Consider the following 15,395-nt stretch of genomic DNA (forward strand, 5'->3'; position numbering starts at 1 on the left):
TTCGCCTATGCACAAAGCTCGTACCCTTGATGGGTGAAAAACGTATAAGTTGTTCCACTAAGAGCCTAGCGGAGCACTATGCACTCTCATGTTGGACAGCACTGAGCAGTGTGCCGAGAGTAAAACATGTATGTTTCACGCTTTCCCGCGCGTTTTCCCGTGCACGATTCAACCGATGACTATTTGTTTTTCCTAAGATGCCATAAGGCCGGCCCGAGAGAGAGAGAGGGGGGGCGGGGGGGACTCGGGAGATTTGGGAGACGGGACATGATTGTCTTTTTCTGCCACCCGTCATCCACACATCCCGTCACATGGGCCTCACCTACGTGTCCCACCATCGTCTCTCCTGCTGACGCTCTCACTTATCCTTAGCACAAAAGAGTCGCTCTCCTGCTTGTTTCCTTTCTCCCGTCTCTCTTAATAGTACCATGTGCGTGCCATATCCAAGCCCCTCTTACAACTTATAGCACAGGGCACGCTCCCAACTGATCATTCTCTAGATCAGCTCTCTTACACGTCTCTAGACTCTGGCAACACACACACACACACTCTCTCTCTCTCACCTCTTCCCTTATAACTTTGATCATACCTGACCATGTAGCTAATTTGGCAAACCCACACTCGGATGGATGCAGCTTACACTCGCATGATAAGTCTTCCCAGTTAACCCGGTCACACATCCCTTTGATTGGACCACTCCAAGTCATGTTTCCATCATCACAATTTCTCTTAGCTGGCCATGATACTCATTCTCACCGCCGCACACAGCTACTGCACCAGCCTGCAGGATGTAGAAATTGCTGTGCTGCAACTGATCATTCCTCGGGTACAGATTATTGCGGCCATGGTCAGGACCTTAGCGATCGTGCAGTAGGATCATCACCTAGTATTAACGAGCCGAGTTCCATGTGCTTAAGAGCTATGGTGGAAGAATACATGGAGGGGAACGAGGGTGATGCAGATGCGTATAACAACCTGGTATCAGGCCGGGTTGAAGGTACTACAGAGGCGGCCATGTTTCCTTACAAGAGGGCCATCAAGGTAATTACCAGTAACTCAGCTCCTTAGGACGATATCAGGAAATGTGCTAGCTAGGTAGATCAGCGATGTATAAGATGCGACCTTACTTGCGGATGATATGATCGTTGGATTGAATTTGACAACGTTATGTATTGCGTGGGAACATTATCTACACTACTGCAGGAGATAGAATCCATTCTCAAATCAGGCGACGCGTCCACAAAGCAGCTGCGGGAGCACGTCGTCAGAGCCCTTGATGAACCGACTGCTTCCTTCGGTACTCCCTCTAATTGTCGCTACGAACACAATTTGATGCGGCGGAGCGATATAAGCAGTGATCACAAGATCAGGCTTCTCCTTGTCAAGCGCTTAAAGAAGTTGGGGTACAAAGCAAGCATTTGCAAGACTATTAAGCCCAGCTGCCAAAGGGGAGGGGCAGTTAACGGACTACCACTAGGTGGGTGACTTCGTGTAACTGCAATTTCATTTTCTAATGTGGGGAACTCTTTTTTTAAATTAAGAAAAACTAAAATTTGTGTGAATAGATTTATAATGTGCCTTGAGGGATGTGGGATTCAGGGAAGTCACTCGCGCCTACCACTGATTGTTGGCTTGGGAAACTCTATCTTAAAAGTAGTAGTCATCTTTATTGCAAGGGAACTTTGATGTTTCAATAGCATGTGTTGTAGATACTTAGAGAGACTTCTCATTAGCCCTTTTCAAAACGCATAGGAGCCAAAAAAAAAAAGAAGCAAAGATCCTTGACATACATTCTTGTTTTATGTGTTTTGTAGGCAAAAGTTACATAACTAGGCTGATTGTTTAAAATTGCCACATCCTATAGCCAACAAATCTACATATTTGGACGTGGGCAGGCTAAAGAAAAGATCATTTTGATGGTGACTAAAATTTAACTTCCCTTCCGCTCCTTGCATGGAGAGGAGATGGCTCTGTGCATTGTGCCTATTTCAAAAAGGACCTATGAGAAACCCCTCTTACCCTTTCCAATAAAATTAACATGTTTATTCTAGTTCTAGCATTTTGCTTAGGACTAGGACATGCGTAGAGTTGACTTACACAAGTCAAACATAGTTGTAATTTCTACCTTCAAAAGCGAGGAACTTAGAGTACATTTGGTACCCTAAAAAATAAGGGTGCTACATTAATTGCATGTCAAAGCTTATGTGACAATGTCATTTAGATATTTGATCTTGCTTTGCATCATTGCTACAAAAAACATAAGTTTACTATAATCTCACCTTTAAATTTTGAAATTTACATCTAAGATCACTCTTTAAATTTTGAAATTTACATCTAAGACCACATTTAAGAGATGAGGAAACCATCAATGTTTGAAGGGTTTTAGTACAAAAACTGTCAAAGATAGCACTGTATTACAGCTCTCAATTTTTTTCATTGAAATGTTTTTCCCCATTCAAAAAAAAATCTCGTACATATCTCTCATTGCCTAGCATATCAAGTTTCCCTATTTCTCTCCTCTCCATAGCCCAATGTTGTTGGTTTGAGCTATGGGTCAAGTGTTATCTAGATTTGCATGTGGCCATTAATCATCAATCCCATTTATGAGGAGGCTCATGTACGAGTGTGCTTGGGTGCTTAACATCATCATTGAAAATATGCTAGGTTTGGGGTGGCTTTGACAAGTTCTTTGCATGTACAAGTGTCAACCTCATAATATTATTGCAAGAACAAGAGCATAGATCTCCCAAAACTAAGGTGGGAATTACAAGTTTTGCTTATGCAATCCTTCTCATATTTATGAATGTGGAGAACTCATGATATTGTATGGCCCCAAGAAAGAGGGATTTATACATAAGATCAGATTTGAAGTTTCATGTGAATATATATTGTATCGTTGGGGATGAAGGGTGCTAGTTTTGAACTCACACCCCCCTCCAACTCAACCCACACTCAAACTACTACCCCAAGACCCCTTTGGCTCATTTATAAAGTTTGTCCATGTATGTATCGTTTATCTCTATATACTAACATGTTTGAAATTTGTTGTATATATGTAGCATGTATGTCTATATATGTATATATACATGTTGTATGAGCGTATGATGTGATTGTGGGATTCGCATTGAACTTCTTTTCGATTTGATCAGTAACTGAAATGGAGGGTGTACTGCTGGTGCAGATGAACATGAGTACGTGGATGTCCTGGTCGAGGATGAGCTGGATGAGTCAAGGGCGGGGTTTGATGGGGGGCGAAGCGGGTCGAGGAGTGATGGTGGTGGCAGCAGCAGCAGTAATGATGAATTAACAGAGAGGCGCGCCGATGGTAAGAATGCCGATAAGATGATGAAGCGAACGATGAAGAAGGGAAGGGTGATAATAGAGGTGGGCATGCGAGACCAGTTCAGGGTGGCGCGGCCATGCGAGGGGTACGGGGAGCTGCTGCAGGCGGTGCCGGAGCTGTTTGTGGGCGGGGCGGAGGCGCTGCAGAGGCTGGTGCGCGTGATGGTACGGGCGGCCCGGGCGTCTCTAGAGGCCCAGGGCATGCTCGTGCCCCCCTGGAGGTCTCTCTCCTTCATGCTAGCCAAGTGGCTCTCCCCTTCCTATCACCGACGCACTAGCACCTCGCCGTCGCCGTCGCTCCGGCAATCTGATTTGCTGTCCGTCCAACCAGACGCGGCTGCAACCGCATCTACGGCTCATCTGAATTTTGATACGCCTCTCAATATTCAATATGCCCCTGCATCATCGCACCACCGTATTGCAGCAGCGCCTCAACCGTCCTTGCCACCACGCATGAAAACTGCCTGTAATACCGCGACCCGTGCAGCGCACCTTCCTACGACAGATGATCGGATTCTGATCCGTGACAGTCAAGCCATGAACGCAGAGCTCCGTTGCAGGCGTCGCCTCGTTAACACGAACATGCTGCAGTTCGCCTCAACCGCTCCCAGCCCTAGTGGCCCTAGTAGCAGGAAGTCATCAAGAAAGGTCGCAGGAGCGCTCGCCCTCGCCTTGCAAAATGTGCAGCCTGCCGGGCCAGCTAACCACCACCAATATAACACCAACAGTATCAGCGATCGTAATGTGTTGTTGACCCATCCCTATTCTCGAGCTCTGACGCAACCCGATCCATTCCCTCGTCACTGCAACAATACCTTCATTGCAGCCCAATAGAAAAATAACATCCCAGTTCTGTACACAGCTAACCGTTGCGGTCAATGCAGCCGTTTTTGCCAAAATCCTTAATCAAATCCTATACAAAGTCCATCATCATATCCTTCACAATCAGGTCCTTAGGAGTTACCTCGGTTGATCATGTTTAATGTTTAATTGACCCTTCATTGGGCTTGTAGACTTGGTAGACCTTGATATCCTACCATTTTGTACTTTGACCTCATTGTGCTACCATTTAGTTGCAAGCCAATTTTCTATTTAGTGAATTCAACAAATGTCTCACCTTGACTAAAACAATAGTCACAAGAAACAGTATAGGTGAAACGTAATGGATAAGCAATGCATCCTTCACCGAGGAAAATATTTTTCTAGATTTCTTGCAAATTCTATTTTTCAAACAACCAAATATTACATGAGCAAACAATATGCAAGTATAGTTGCTCCCTTCTCTTAAGAATATTTGTTTAGATTTTGCAAACAAAATAAAGAAAAACATAAAACACGACTTTTCAAAAGCCCTCAAATTTAAGGCATTTTTGAAGAAACTTTTAACTTGTATAGCAATGGAAAAGCTAGATAAAATTTTGTTCATCTTCTTTGATGTATTTTACTTGTATAATTATTACTTTGATGTTTCCATATGTATCTCTTAAAATGGGTCTATTCATGAGACCAAACAATCACTACAACAAAAAGGCTCCATAGACGTGCTTGTAGACGCAATATTTGAACTGTGATAAAAATGTCGGGCGCGTTTATTACCGCGTCTACTACTGCGTCTACAATATCGCGTCTAAAAGCGCGCTTATAGTCAGAGTTACACGTGCATGTAGACGCGCGTATTGACGCGCTACGTAAATATATAATCAAATTTATAAGAAAGTGAATATATTCATATTGTGAATCTCTACACACGTGTGCAAGTTTTTGACGAGAATAGATACGCATGTATCCTGCAATTTAGACACGCTGATAGACGCGCAAAACAGAGGTATGAAAAAAAACCAGAGAGCTCTGGTTTTTTTCCCCCCCATCAACATCAAATTGTATGCTTAGGGAAAACAAAGAAAGATTATTTCGAAGATTGGATACTGAAAACAAAACAATGTATGTAGAACACGAAATTTCATATATATAGATGAAACGTTTTTACATGATGAGTTCTAGTGCTTGTGACCTCAAGCATGGTCATGGTCGTAAGCACTAGCTGAAAGTAATACATATCAAAAATGAAAATTACAAGCCAAGGGGAGGCATGCATGCATGGGGCTCCTCTATATCTCCTCAGAAGAGACATCATCATCGTTACCACCACCGTTGCTTGTGCCGCTGTCGTTGCTGCCATCGCTACTGCTAGTCCCCCCTTCGCTATCCTCAACTGCATCAGGGTTTGCCTACACAAAGGATTAATGCATATAAATACCATTACAAACAATAAATTAGAGTTATCTATACTTTTCATGTAAAAAATAAAGCATACCTCTTCTGGTGGTGGAATCCTCATGGCACGATTATATTGCTCCTCCATGATGAGTCCCTCCTCGTAGAGATGCTGCCAAGTGGACGCCCAGTTGACCTCGATGGTAGCCTACCTCTCTAGGAGTAGGCATCCTACCAAGATATGATACTACAAAACAATTTGAACATACAACGTATTAGAACACACTACATAATAAAGTGAAACAAATTACAAAATTTAATTTTAAAAAAGAAATCAAATAATACTTACAAACTCAGCCTCCCATGACTCCCTGCCACTCGATCCATAATGCGACGATCCCATGGTTGCCATCTAGATACGTCGCGCCTCTGCATGCTGGCGACTTGTCATTTTCTCCGTTGCTCTCTTCTTGGCCTCTTTCCACTCCCTGCGGTGGCAATTGGGTGGTTGGCCATATCCTGGGCACCCTTGCTATTGTCTCCGCAGTGACTCCTTGGCGCGCGTCATAAGGTGAGACCTCTGGTTATGAAGAGCGTCTCTCACCTTTGACCGTCCCTAATCATCTGAGAATCGTGAATTCTCGGGATTAGGGTACCTTCTATGTACTGCCCGCAGTACCTCTTGCCACAAACCATTTTTTTTGTGGTTGAAGGGAATCATGCAATCTTTGTATGTGGCATGCACGACACTCCTCAAGTAGGCTATCACTTCCCTCCCCTCAGAGTCATGCAAGATACCACCAACATCAATGATGACAGAGTAGTACATTTATGGAGGCTCATCTCTCTCATTTTTCGGTGAGGGTGATCGAGAGCCACCTCCTAAGCAACCCCCACAAAGCCCTCGACCTCCTTGTCCTCCCGCACAACTCTCCCTCCTCCCTCGACGGGTACTACCCTCTACCTCACTCGATACACGTACTTCTGTAGATGCACGTGCTTTGGTCGATCCATGTACCTCAGCTGATCCCTGTGCATCAGTTGATCTATGTGTATGCATAGTGCGTGGAGTACCTGTTAGTAGAGGTGTGCCAAGGTTTGGTGTTTGTGTGATAGTGCTAGGCAAAGATGTGATAGGTGTCCCAGACATCACACTGAAAACCTCCTCTGCAGTGGGAGAGCGACCAAGATAATTGGTCATCTCCCCCATGAATTGCTCATTGTTTGGAAAACCTCCAAAAAAGCTACTAACACCTCTAGAAAACTCTGCTAAGGTGTTATTCATGCGTTCCAACTCAGGATCAGTGCTGGAGGATCCAGGATTCGACATCTACACAAGAAAATCATATTACCCTGTGCAGATAAAACATATTACATCCTGCGTCTATATAGAACAAGAACTATTGAATATACTATAGAACACAAGAGATAGATAGACCCAATAAGCAATTGTACAAAATTTTAATAAATCCTTTCAAGCTGAATACATTGCATCTAAGATGATAGCTAAAGCAAACTCTATCTAAGGCGATAGTTGAGCCCCACTCTTCCAACCCAAAAGAAAATCACTTGTTTACTTTCCCAAGCTTGTGAAAATCACTCAAATCTCTTTTTATAACCATTTATAATAGTTCAAGTTTTCTTTTCATTGTTGCTTTTCATGCTTTTTACCCTCCAAACTTTTGTTTGCTTTTCGTGTATTCATTTTTTTGTGCTTAACTACAACTTGTTTCGACCATAACTTTTGCATACAAACTCAAAAGATAGTCATCAAGTACTCAAATCAAAGTGGAAAAATGTAGTCGATATGCCAATCCAGGTATACTACAAGGATATAAGAGAATAGCGATGGCCATTTCCAACGCATATTAGCAGTGTCACTATTTGCAACACAAATAGTGATGGTACTCAGACGAAAAAACGGGCCGAAACCCGATCGCGGCATTTTACACGTAAGATCGAAAGAGGGAGTGAAAGAGAGAGCGAACTGCATCGTGCATTTGAGAGGGAGAGGGAGAGAAAGATGGATAACGAGAGCTTGTCACCGCCGCTACTACCATTTGCAAAGAAGAGGAGGAAGTGTACGAAGGGAGGAACTGCCATTGTGAAGAGGAGCTGTCGAATCCATCCTCGAACCTTTGCAGTGAGTGCATTGCTCCCTCTTGGTTTGTTTTTGTTTTTCTCCTTTTCTTTTGCTTGTTTTTGTTAAAAATGATGTGTACTGAGAGAGAAAGAGAGAAAATGAGAGAGGGAGAGGAAGAGAGAAAAAGAAAGAAGGAACGAGAGAGAGAGGGAATAAATATGAAACGTAATAAAGAAAGAGAGAAAGAGAGAGGGAGGGAGGAACATAGGAGAATGAATGGATAAAAAACAAAGAGAGGGTAAGATCTTGTTCTTTAATTTCTTCTTTTCTTGTTTGTAGTAGTAGTACTACTACTACTACTACTTTAATTTCTTCTTTTCTTGTTTGTAGTAGTGGTAGTGGTAGTGGTAGTAGTAGTTCTTTAATTTCTTTTTTTTTGTTTTTTTTTTTTGTAGTAGTAGTAGTGGTGGTTCTTTAATTTCTTGTTTTTTGTGGTGGTGGTGGTGGTGGTGGTGGTGGTAGTAGTAGTAGTAGTAGTAGTAGTAGTAGTAAGAAAGAGAGAGAGAGAGAGAGAGAGAGAGAGAGAGAGAGAGAGAGAGAGAGAGAGAGAGAGATATATATATATATATATATATATGTTTTGTTAAAGGTGCACCGTGGGTGTGTTCAAGGCTTCGGGAAGGCGAGTAATAGTGGTGGTGGTGGTGGTAGTAGTAGTAGTGGAGAGAGAGAGAGAGAGAGAGAGAGAGAGAGGTTTTGTTAAAGGTGCACCTTTAGTGTGTTCGAGAAGGCGAGTACTAGTAGTAGTAGTGGTCCAGTGCCATACCACAGTGGGACGGAAAACACTCTGACATAGGGTAGCTACTTCCTTGTCCCCATGCATAGCATATTAGACTTTACATATTGTAGGCCCATCCATAGACAAGTGGAGACTTTATATACGTTAATTTTGTTGAGTTACAAGAGAAGAAATCCCTTCTCAAACAATTTAAGAAAGAAAAAAAGAATGATAACAAAACCAAATTGTCTGTCGTAACGTAGACCAAATGGAAAACGATGAAGGTCCTGATGTTCAAGATCGCGAGGCGTATCTTAATCAACGTGTCACATGTCCTGGATCTCAATGTAAGTTGGCAATTAGATGAAAACGTCGATTGTCTATGGAACACGTACGATGCTTCGACGAGTTTCAATCAGAGATCATTGATCAGGTGATCTCAGATTTTGAGCAAATGGTAAGAAAAGTGTATATCAATCATGCATTGTATTCGCAAATTAATTGAATGTCATAATATACAAAAACATTGGATGTAGCCGTAAAATTTATTATAGGGAGGTGATGTCTCATCCCAAGGAGGAGTGCACCCTTTGTGGCTAGTTAGAAGAGTTCATGGGCATGTGGTGGATGGAGTGCCTGAGCCAATCCACCACTTGGAATGTGCTGCCCAATCTATACCATCAATACCAGAGGAGACATACAACCTTCCAGAATTTTCTACAATCTTGGAGCCTAAGATGGAGGCAATGATTGATGCATTGATGCCCATGGATGTCGAGACATCTGACCCGCTTAGAGAGAAAGCATCCATACCATTATATGATGGATGCCGAGTATCTCACGTGAAGACACTGCTTGCACTTCTAAGTGTGCAAGCAAAATACCGGTGGAGCGATGCAAGTGTGACCGAGTTGTTCAAGTACCTTCTACATACGCTTTGTTGATTTCTTTTTGGCACTATCATTAAAAAAAATTGTGCTTTTTCAAGGTGTTTTATGATTTTTTTTCAAGTTACTAAAGTATCATATATTATCACTTGCAAATACCATGCTCGAGTCTCATGATGATGCACGATATGTTTTACGAAAGCTTGGCATGGACTACAATAGCATCCATGCATGTATCAACAATTGCATACTGTTTCGAGGAGAATACGAGGCTATGGAGACATGTCCAAAGTGTGTTGCTCACAGGTATCAACAGGACTTGCAAGGGAAAACCATCCCGCAAAAAGTTCTTAGACACTTTCCGCTTATCCCCCGGATACATTGCATGTTTTATACATCCGGCATAGCGAGCTTAACAATGTGGGCATGCACAGAATAGATCCACAGATGGAGTCCAACAAATATCAGCAAATTCACACGCATGGAGCCACATTGACTCTACCTTTCCAAGCTTTGCCTGAGAGCCAAGGAATCTTCGGCTTGGTCTTGCCATGGATGGTGTGAACCCATTCGGTCTGCGCTCAACTTCTTACAATGTGTGGTATGTAATCCTTGTTAACTACAACATCCCTCCATGGCTTTCTACGAAGAAAGGATACCTCATTCTTAGCTTGTTCGTTTCCACCCGCTACAAGGTCAAGATTATGGACATGTATCTTCATCCATTAGTTGATGAACTTAAGATTTTGTGGGACAAGGGGGTCGTGGTGGAAGATATGAGCAAGTGCGATAGTTCACGGTCCACCAATATTCGAACCATTCTCATATGGACCATTCATGACTTTCTGAGATTCGGAGAGTGCTCAGGTAAGTAGGCTTCCGTTCTCGTTGGTAATATCTATCATAGCTCGTTCAAGTTTATATTCACTGGACAAAGGTGTTGGGAAAGGGCTGATTACCTCAGATGATCATGCATATCCATTGTGTGGGTCACAATTAGACTCCCAAAGGTCACGAACCATAAAAAAGATGGTATATCAAGGGCACGCCACTTTCTTAACGAAGGGTCATGAACTGAGGGAAGGTTTTCTTGGATGACCTCCCAACACAAATGAACGGCCAAAGCTGGTACGAGTAAAAAATGGTCCAAACGGAGTCACATCCAAACAAAATGCGACGGTTCTCTATTTTCTACAAGTTTTCGTATTTGACCCACTTACAGATCAACCACTTGTTAGATCCCATGCATATTTTCAAGAATGTGGACAGCTTACTATGGGACCACATCACATGAAGTAGAGACACTGCAAAGGCACGAATGGATTTGAAAGAGGTAGGCAAGATGGAGGGACTTTGGCCGCAATCGAGTGCTGATGTGGTCACTTGCAGCGACCTCACACTCCTTGGATTTTTTCGACTAAAGAAGAGCGCCTTGTGAAGCAAATTATCAAGTCTATCCGCACTCTAACAGTATGATGCGTTCTCTCAAGTCCACATTTTTTAAAGACGAAAAATTATTAGGACTAAAATCCCATGATTGGCATAAGATATGTCAAGTTTGTACTACGAATGGATTGTAAGTGGCTTGCGTATTTTGCTATTTGGAGTGTAGTCGTTGTTTGTAATGCTTCTTCATTTATGGCAGTTTGTACTACCGATTGCAATCCCAGGATGCCTTACTCTAGAAATACGCGGGGCGATTTACAGGTTGTCAAATTTAGTGCAATGGATCTCACAGAAGGAGATCAAGACATCCTCTATTGAATTCGCAAGGAAGGGAGCAGTGGAGATAATCTGTCACTTTGAGAAGTACCTGCCTACCAATATGCTCACGATACAAACCCACCTTCTTGTGCATCTTGTAGATGAAATGGAGATTACTGGACATGTCCATACGCAATGGATGTTCTTCTTGGAGCGCTTCATGAAAACCCTGAAAGGCTTTGTGCAACAATGAGCTCGGCCAGAAGGTAGCATGGCTAAAGGTTGGTTGGTGTCTGAGGCATTAGTACATATTTCAACACAATGGCTACCGATGGTGGATTCAGACAATAGTATGATATGGTTGCTGAAGGACAATGATAGACTGACAGGAGATGTGGTGGTTGAAAATGGGATGCAAAAAAGAATGGATGCTGCAATGGAGGAGAAAGTGAATCATTTTTGTATGTTGCACCATGGCTCCATGGAGACGTGGCTCACTAGATACGAGCAAGCCAAGAAAGATCGGGAAGAAGTGCAATCTGAATTTCGACATAGTACGCGCCATCAATCGATTCAATATCCCGAGGGCATAGAGGAGATGTCTTGGTTTATGTCAATGCAATGGTTACATGGAGCATTGACCACAACGTCTCGCGAAGGGGCAGATGTCTCAACTGCCAGGTATGAAACCCGACTCCTTTGAAACGGGCAGTTGGAGAATCTTTGCCCATGTTCGACTTAAGAGACCAGTAGCAAATTAGCTTCAAATGACTGAGAATAACCAGGAATGAGTTTATCTTTGTATGTGTCGAAAGACACAAGCAATGGCAATGAAGTATCAAAAGATACTAGTTTGAAATTTGATGTTTGTTGCTTGAGTTTGACTTGATGATCTTCAAAAACTCTTCATAGCTTTCTCTCCTTGCTGATTTGATGGTTGAATACTTGCTGAAAACTTCAAATTAGAGTGGCCTCGGCTTGGTTTAAGTGGCAGGAGAGAGAAAATGAAGGAAAAATGAGCTTAAAGATAAGTGGCTATGGCTGTCCTGTCAAAACATGGACCAGCAAAAACTGGTAAATGAGCTCCCACGTACTCCACAGGTTGAATCTGCTCAAACCCTTTGAGATGGAGAACCCTCACTAGTGGCTCAAGTTGAGAGATCTAAGCCTTCCAAGTGGTTGCTGTCAAACCTGTGCCCAAATTTGGAAAAATGCAAATGTCGGGCATGGTCTGTATCAATCTCCTTGATTTTTGTGCCAAGAAGTTGCACCTTGACCTGAAGAACAACTCTCAAGAAGAAATCTTGAAGAGATATGGCCTGGTTGATGAGATATGGCTGCTCCAACAGAGGTAGGTAGGTGTTGTCCCCACAGACATAGTTATGGCAGCAACTCTGAAAAGAGGCAATGCTGAACCTATAGTTGCCCAATCTCAATGATTGAGGTGCCAAGAAGGAGCTTTGGAAGTAGAGAAACACTTCTCCAGAAGGAAGTTCAGAGAGATTTGGCCTTTGGAGAGAGATATGAAAGCTTCAAACTGACAGGGTGTTGTTGTCTATGGCTGCCATGGAAGCTTCATTGAATATAGGAATGCAAATGAAGTTGGAGATAGGTTCCAGTACTCAAACTGAGCTGAGAAGAGATGGAAAGGAGCTGAGAGGAGTGAAAGGAGAGTTGGGCCATGCTCAACTGAGCTCTGATACAATGTGAAATACGCGGGATCTAGAGCATGGCAGATGCGAAAGCTATGGAGGTTGAAAGAGGAAAAAAAAACTCATGAAGACATTGACCCTGACTAGGACAAATTGTTACACAAGTGAATTAGGTTCCAAGATTGAGACTTGGAATCATAAACACAATCTTGTGTATTGACAGTGACATGACACTTTACTGGAAAGAAAAGAGTACTATCATTGCATTAGAAAAAGAGTGCAAGTACAATGCTTTATAGGAATTGAGTGGTCGTACTTTCTCCTACTGTGCATATGGGATTCTGGTCCTGAGCCCTCACTGCTTCTCACAAAGTGACTAAAGTAGGTGTGATTGCAAATATCTCAACAGTGTTTAGGGTTTGTCGTATCTAGATTTTATATGCGACAACTAATTGACTATTTCAATGTACAGTACAAAATACACAATGAAGCGTGGTCGCGGGGACGGCATTTCCGCGTGGAGTGTATCGACAAAAGGCGCTCCACAACAGGTTCTGGTATCATGAAAAAGTTCGAGCAAAAGAGTCGACGATGAGCAATGGATCCAAATACCATTATAGATGAGATGGAGTATTTTGAAAACTTGCAAAGTATTATCACGGTGGATTACCATAGCTTCTCAATGATCCTATTCAATGTGAAGTGGTTCAAAGTGGTACTTGAAGGAGCTGGGGCAACAACTTGACGAGGTCTATCTCGATTTCTCGAAATAGATTCCAAAAAAAGATGGACGGATTTGTGTGATACGTTTGTATTGCTGGCTCATTGTGAACAAGTGCATGAACTCTTTTTTTTTTAAATTTTATTACGACATGGTACATGTCACAAAAGTTAAATATCTCTTGTACGTGATTTTGAACATGTAATTTTCTATTCAAACCCCCGACAACCTCAATGGTGGTATGTTGTATCTTTAGCTCCCCAAAGTGCGAGAATATATTATCAAAGCAATGTTCTTAGCGTAGATGAGGACAATATGCAAATAGAGGGATCGATATGGCAAGGGGTGGAGGCCGCCAAAAGCTTGGAGCATGTAGAGGAGCCAAAATCAAGTAAAAATGATGAAAATGCATGAGTCCATTGAGAACGAGGTCGACTCATCCTTTTATGGTGACCTATCTATTGACCTTTCAGTGTATGCAGAGTTGTGTCAGGAGATTGACATGGGACCATAGGGTACTTCATACTTGGAGCATCCACCTACTCAATTTGTTAACAAATTGCTTATAAGGGTACATAAGATATGTGTTTTAAGTAAGATCATTTTTTGAAGATTTATATTACTGTGCTTTGCCTGATTTATATTGATTATGCTAACATCAATTTTTGTCTGTGCAGGTGACCTTTGTGGATATTTGGATCCGCACAATGAGTCGAGGAATGAGCAACGAGGAGCTATAGAAGATCTTCACATGTATGTCTCCAAATCAGAGGGCTCGATTCAGAGATATGGTAGACTAGGAGCTGTCTCGGACACCATCATGCTGTTCTATTAGATCTACTTTGGTGCACTCTGATGCTTCAGTTTTCAGTAAACGAGGTCGACGCTTCAAACTTTGGCCGGATGGAGGGAGTGATTCTGGGGGATGCTGCGAAGACGTGGATGCAGTGAGCTCGCGGTCGGCTCAGGATACAAGTGCTACTCCTCGCTCTCGTGCAGGTTTGAGAGAGCGTGGCTCAGGTGGTTGTTGTGGAGGTATCAACAAAGTGTCTCTATCTTGTCTTTTTGCTGAAGTTGCATCACCTATGGGATTTGTCATACCTATGGGGATGTCTACTCCAATCACTCCAGTCGTTCGCACAGGTGGCACCCCTATGGGTGCTACTCCGAGAGATACTACCCCCATAGGTACACCAGATGTATAGCAGCCTCTTGGATATGCCCAGGAGCGTGGTCGCAAGTGCAAGAGGACACATCTTAGGCATACCCCAAAGGGGTATGGATACCTTGTAGATGATAGGACATGAGCCATCATCATGAATGATGAGGGGAGGAGGATGATGGCTCGTATGAGAGAGTTGTACCAACAAGTTTTTCGACACAACGTCTTGGATCATTGGAAGAACATACGGGAGGGGAGCAAGGACTACATAGTAACATCCTTGAATGAGGAGTTTTGGGTACCCGCTGCAGCAGATAGGTTTTCCACAGGCTGGATGATGGAGTGTATGCATGTGTACATGTCACACAGGCAATCGGACGCACGCAAGGCACTTAAGAGTGGGGCCTCAAAGCCCGAGTGCCTAGATATAGATGACTAGCGTTGACTCAGGGAGGAGGCTATAAATTCTCCAGGACGTTGGACACAGCAACGCAAGGTGGCGAGGGCACGACTGGAGGCATTAGGAAAAAAATGAACTCACAAATGGCCCTTTTAGTCCCCCCTCTCTCCTCCTTAAAACAAGGAAAAGAGGAGAGGAATAGTAAAATAATCATCTTCTCTCTCCACTTTTGCAATCTCATTTTTCCTTTTTTATATTATCTACAAAGATATACTCAGATGCCTTCTCTCTCCTCATTCAAGAAGTCTTTTTAAACCAAATTTTATATTAAAAAAGGAGTTAGTTACGGGAGTGTGGTGCTTCGTTTTCAATGCAAAATGATTAGTAGATACGATGTAATTGATTTTTAATCGAGAACAAGAAAAATAAATTTTGAAAGTTCCTTTTAAGAT

General features: G+C 42.7%; 1 protein-coding gene across 1 annotated transcript; it reads left to right on the forward strand.

Moving 5' to 3' along the window:
• Positions 1-450: 450 nt before the first annotated feature.
• LOC148037355 (uncharacterized) lies at positions 451-4,599 on the forward strand. Its single transcript, XM_087676260.1, has 3 exons — positions 451-1,041; positions 1,204-1,477; positions 3,182-4,599. The coding sequence occupies exons 1-3, from the start codon at positions 706-708 to the stop codon at positions 4,174-4,176; spliced, it is 1,605 nt and encodes a 534-aa protein (XP_087532386.1). The 5' UTR covers positions 451-705; the 3' UTR covers positions 4,177-4,599.
• Positions 4,600-15,395: the final 10,796 nt, after the last annotated feature.

Source organism: Lygodium microphyllum, chromosome 4 (assembly GCF_053477565.2).
Source record: "Lygodium microphyllum isolate KBCC chromosome 4, Lygodium_microphyllum_v1.1.10, whole genome shotgun sequence".
NCBI classification, from domain to species: domain Eukaryota; kingdom Viridiplantae; phylum Streptophyta; class Polypodiopsida; order Schizaeales; family Lygodiaceae; genus Lygodium; species Lygodium microphyllum.